Source organism: Sinocyclocheilus rhinocerous, unplaced genomic scaffold, assembly GCF_001515625.1.
Source record: "Sinocyclocheilus rhinocerous isolate Xijiao unplaced genomic scaffold, SAMN03320098_v1.1 scaffold1864, whole genome shotgun sequence".
In the NCBI taxonomy this organism is placed as follows: domain Eukaryota; kingdom Metazoa; phylum Chordata; class Actinopteri; order Cypriniformes; family Cyprinidae; genus Sinocyclocheilus; species Sinocyclocheilus rhinocerous.
This window is the reverse complement of record NW_015639085.1, coordinates 33,651-39,284: the sequence shown is the minus strand read 5'-3', so window position 1 is coordinate 39,284 and position 5,634 is coordinate 33,651. Positions and strand designations below refer to the sequence as shown.

General features: G+C 33.7%; 1 protein-coding gene across 1 annotated transcript in view; it reads left to right on the top strand.

The window, feature by feature from the left end:
* fhit (fragile histidine triad diadenosine triphosphatase) overlaps positions 1-5,634 on the top strand; it is a 274,950-nt gene that overhangs the window by 247,861 nt on the left and 21,455 nt on the right. The window contains exons 4-5 of the mRNA XM_016566563.1: positions 375-520; positions 2,385-2,414. Coding sequence (XP_016422049.1) covers positions 375-520; positions 2,385-2,414 — 176 coding nt within the window. The remainder of the gene's footprint in view (positions 1-374; positions 521-2,384; positions 2,415-5,634) is intronic.

Below are 5,634 nucleotides of genomic sequence, written 5' to 3'. Positions count from 1 at the left end.
AAAAAAAAAAAAGTTTTATCACCTGAACAATAGCTGAACATCTACCCTATGTACGGTCTACAGGGCTAATTTTTGGAGGGTGTGAGTGTTTGTTTTTAAATTATTATTATTATTATTATTATTTTATTAATTTTATTTTGTTTATTCCAGTTCATGGTTTTAGGCATTACTCTGTCATGGCATGTAACTTCACACAGAAAACATTACTAAGCAAATTTTCACACTAAAATCATATTCGCATGCATATTGCTTATAACTTGTGGCTTTATTTTTGAAAGAGTGAAATATTTGTGTTTACTGGAACCCAAACTTGTGCAGTAATGTGTGTTTTTCTCGTTTGAAATGTTTTTTCCCTTGACAAGCTCTTCCTACAGATGTTCTAGTTTGTCCTCTTCGCGTCGTTGAGAGATTTCGAGATCTTCGTCCTGATGAGGTGGCAGATCTGTTCATGACCACACAGAGAATAGCCGATGTGATTGAGAAACACTTTCAGGCGTCCTCCCTAACCATCGCCATTCAGGTATACAAGTTCATACAGCTTATACAAGTCCATTGTGTTCAATTAAGTATGGTGACAGAACAGCGCTTAAGAAGGGAACTTAACGAGGGAATTAATCAGACACACCTGCATCAATGAACAAACACCTGGGAACAATAGAACACAATCAGGGAACAGGAAGGAAACCAAAAATGGGCATAAACTGAACATGGAGCACGTGGGGGAGGAAAACACAAGATACAGGACACACACACACATATATATCTGAACAGTTTGGTTCCAAAATGCTATAAATCCATTTTGATTAATTTGAGTAAAAATGTGTTTTCTTTACCAAGAAAGTGGCAAGATGAAAACCACTATTTTCTGTTTCAAACTTTCACATAGCATCTTTAGGTTATAATAACATTAAAAATTCTAATCCAGATTTCGATTTTCAAAGATTTATTATAAAATGTTATTATTTTTTTTCCCAAAATGCAAAAAATCCATGACACTTTTTTTTCTTCAAAATGCAATAAATCCATTGAATCAATACAAAAGTTATTTTTCATATTGAAACTGTTGAAAATAAACAACATAGTAAGTTGATCCACATATGACAGCCTCTGAACTTGGTCAATACTAATCTTACTGTATATACAGGCACTGGACTAAAAATACATTCAATCAGTCATCGCTCCCAAAATGAATTCAACGGGTCATCTTGTTAATGCTATAAATTAATTACAACAATAAAATAAAATGTAATCATGAGCAAGAACATGAACAACAATATCACATTAAATCACAGAAATTCCAAAATTGGTTTGGAAAAAAAGGGAGAAGACATGACAGAATAACTCGGCGGATATCACATTTTGACTTTTCAATACCGACCAGATACAATACTGATTTTGGCGGAAACTCAATTGTTTTTTTAAATGGCGTTTATCGCGTTTTGGAACCAAACTCTTCATTATATAGCCTATATATAAAACATTGAGAAAGACTAGATCTCCATAATTAATATGAGCCTTAAAGATGTATGAAATATGATACTCAACAAAAACACATTTGTAAACTGACTATGATTGCATATGTTAGGCTTTACACCCTAAAATAAATGGCTCTTGGTTTATAAATAAACTCGTTCCTGCTCGGTATGTGACTTTGTAACAGACATATTTCGTATGCTAATTTCAAACAGTTACCTATTTCAGAACTCAAACCAACAAAAGAAAAGTATTTAATTTATCAGACAAAAGAGAATAATCAAGATCCTTTGCTGCAGGAGTTGATATGAGATTAGATTGACTTGCTTTCATGAAATAGTGAAAGGCTGTTCTACAGATAAAACTCTCTTTCTGAAAAGGTGATGCATCTGAGGTGTTTGATTTTCATGTGGAAATGAAAAATTAGAGAATACTAAATAAATATCTAAACTTTTTATATTTTATTTTCACTTGTGTAAGACCTGGTGGGGGGGGTCATTGCTAATTTAATTTGCTTTACATATAATGCAAACTTATATATATACTTTAATTGTACAGTATATATTATAGTACAATGTATATACATTCTATAATAATAAAATCTATATAATTGCTAAATTCTACAGTTATATAATCAGTGTTATTATTTAACTTATCATTAACTATTAAAATTATAAATCTCACCTTTTTTCAACTTTATTCACATCATTTGTATAGTTCTGAACAACCTTTAATCCTAACAATTAAACATATTTAAGTATCTCTTAGCTCAAAAGCGTAAAAAAATGAGGCACTTTGACACACACGGTCACGTAAAAGTGCAGCGATTCATTTGAAATTAAAATGCTACTGAATTATTGACAGAGGTGTTCCTGAGTTCCCAACTAATTATCTGCTTCTGTTCCCAATAGGACGGACCTGAGGCAGGACAGACGGTGAAGGTAGGGTCTTAATAAGCGCTCCCTCTAAATTTATCATGAGGCTTCTGTGACACTTATCTTGTATTAAATAATAATTGTATTTCATTTACAGTTCTAAACCCTTTGAGCATGTCAATTATGCATGCGTCTGGTTTAAAATGCTTTGTCCATATCTTGTGGGCATTCAGAAAGTTCTTCGGTGTCTGACTTTGCCTAAAGCTGTGCCCGCGGCCACTAGTGAAGTGTGGAGTTCTCCTCTGGATTTCCTTCCTCCAGTGTGTGCTTTCGAATGAGCTTTCTTGATACCTGTGAGAAAGTGCAGCAGAGGTGATTAATAAACTTTGCACAATTGTTGCAACTCTTAATTGAGGACCAGAGTTAACTTTGTATCCCTTATGTAGGTTTTGTTAATATTTTGAATCAGATTTATATTTATTTTAATGTTTTGTTTTAATTTTAGTTAAGGTTGTAGTCATTGTATTATATATTTTGGTCTTAATTGAGGACCAGAGTTAACTTTGTATCCCTTATGTAGGTTTTGTTAATATTTTGAATCAGATTTATATTTATTTTAATGTTTTGTTTTAATTTTAGTTAAGGTTGTAGTCATTGTATTGTATATTTTGGTCAGTTTTATCTTTTTTTTTTTTTATTTATTAAGTTTTAGTTATTTTAATACTTGAACTCAAACTAAACACACATGAGAAACCTTAATAATAAGATTTTGTATTTTTTTATTTCACTTAATGTTTATTTTATTTAAAGTAATTAAACAAAAGTAGATTTAGTTCATTTAGTTCTAGATAACGATAAACCCTGTATGTATGCATTATTAAATATGAAATATTATCTATATATAATATAAATATCCCATCTACTAATTATCAATTTTATCTACTAATCCATGGTTTTTGAGATGGTTTTCAGAGCAAAACATCTTATATTATGTCTTATATTACAAGTAACAGATTAATTCCAACCTCCAAATTGGTCTTTATGTTCAATATAACGTTACAGTGTTTTCAACACATTTACTTCCATCTGACATTTTTCTGAGTGAAATATTCAACGATAAAAAAAAATCGACATTGGGACATTTGTGTAGGGCTGAAAAATAAAGTTGTTTCAGAGTCTGAACAAAATTTAACACTTTGATGACAAGCAATATTACAAAGACTCTTTATTTTCACAATTAATAATGCACACTGACTCATGCACAGTATCTCCAGGGATGTTTATTAAGAACAAAACAAATGACAACAACCTTTTGTCTGTCCTCACACAGCCCGAGCAACTGAGCTGGTGATTTTGAGTGATTTTTGTGGCCTTTCCACATTTGCTGTGCTACTTTGTGCGCATTATCTAATTGAATCCATCAGTTACATTGTCTTTCATGTGTGAAGTCATATTTAATTGCATGTGGTAAGGCGTATTAATTATGCATGTATAGCAGCTTCCGCGAGAGCAGTCTGTCTGTGGCCTGAGGTGTGGAGCTGTATTAAAATGGCAGTAGTGTTAATTATGTTAATTGCAGTGGGACTGGACTGAATTCCAATGTCTCTTGACAGAATTCCAATGTCTCTCGTTGGATTCTGGAACATGAGCAACCCATTCTCCTTTGAACAGTAGAGCAAGTTACTTTTAGTCAATTAGTTGGCTTAAAAATGACAGTCAAAGAAAGAAACTCCCCTGATATAAACATCTTTCAATGTTCTTTTTCTTTTTTTTCTTTTTTTTTAATTTGTAAAGTCACTTTAATCACAGCCAAAAAAATTGCTTTTCGTTTGAGTGTTATTATCGAGGTCTTTAAATAAATAAGTGGCATGTTTTCCTCAGTCTAAGCGCCAGCTCTTCAGAAAATGAAAGAGCTGTTAGAATTTATCCTCCTTAACAAGCACATTTAAGTCAATATCATAGCATTTCATTGATAGGCGCTCATTTAAAAGCACAGGCTTGTATTTACACTGATATTCATCAGCATTTGTTATGTCTAGTGTTCTTGATGAGAGCTCACGTTTTGCGGATTATCATAGCATCTGTAATCAGCTTTCATTACAGACTCAAAGTTTACGGTTAAGCTTTTATTTACAGAAGGAAAGTTATAGCAACAGACCCCCGAAAGGCCCCTTCAGATGCCACCCGGTGTGGATTTCATTTCAACTTTGGGGGAACACTGTGGAGGGAAAATTACAGACAATTACAAATTTTAGTTTTTCTAAATTTTGTGGACAAAAAAGTCCATTGTCTATTAGGAGCTGTGTAGCAATGTCTGAAGCACTGCTCACACAGAAGTCATTATCAAACCAAGCAACTTTCTGTTGGTCAACGTGACAAATTCTCACGACCAACTGAACCCTTTGCGAAATCTGTGTGGGGAAATATTTTGCACTCATGTGAAACTGTTGATTGTGTGGATTGCTAATATAATGGCTGAAGATTCGCCGAACAACGTTAAATGTGACCACATGTTTAAACCACATATGCAAGCAATTCACCACAATTTTCATCATCAGTTATACATTTATTTATTGTTTATTATAAATGATTTCACTTAAGAAAAATAAACTTAAATGTGCAGTGTGTAATATTGACAGCTAGTGGTTGAAATGGGTACTGCAGTCCAAATTCAAAATATTGGAGAGAGTGGCTTCTTCCGCCCCTCCTCCTCACACTCGACGCTTATGCGGGTTGCCAGATTGAGGACACGCAACAGGAATGAGCACAATTGACCCTTCGCAGGGAGATTGATTAACAGGCTATCTGACCAATCAAAATACCGAATCCACCAGAGTAGATTAACCCTTTGAGTGGTACGGCCCCACATATGGGATTTTTATTTCCGTGCCCCTGGGAGTACGGTCCCACGTATGTGATTTAGAACGTTCGGTGACGTCACATAACTGCCAAATTCAAACTGTGCTTTCGGGCTTTATCTGGCGCTGAGACGCCACTGCACTTGTCATATAATCACAACTATGCAGTGCTTTTAACCGCATAATGTTTATTTTAGGTTTCAGACATTTAAATACAGATAAGTACTAGTAAAACAATACATTTAGAGTTCGTAAAATACACACGGATGTTCATGGAAGCAGTAATAACAATCCATTCAAATATAATTTGCCACCGTGTTTTATTAATATCAGATACACACAGTGTAAGTAACTATAAAGTTCACTCTATTCGTCTCCCAATTCACCGGCCACTTACTTACATGTATTTCGGGAGAAATTGATGAATT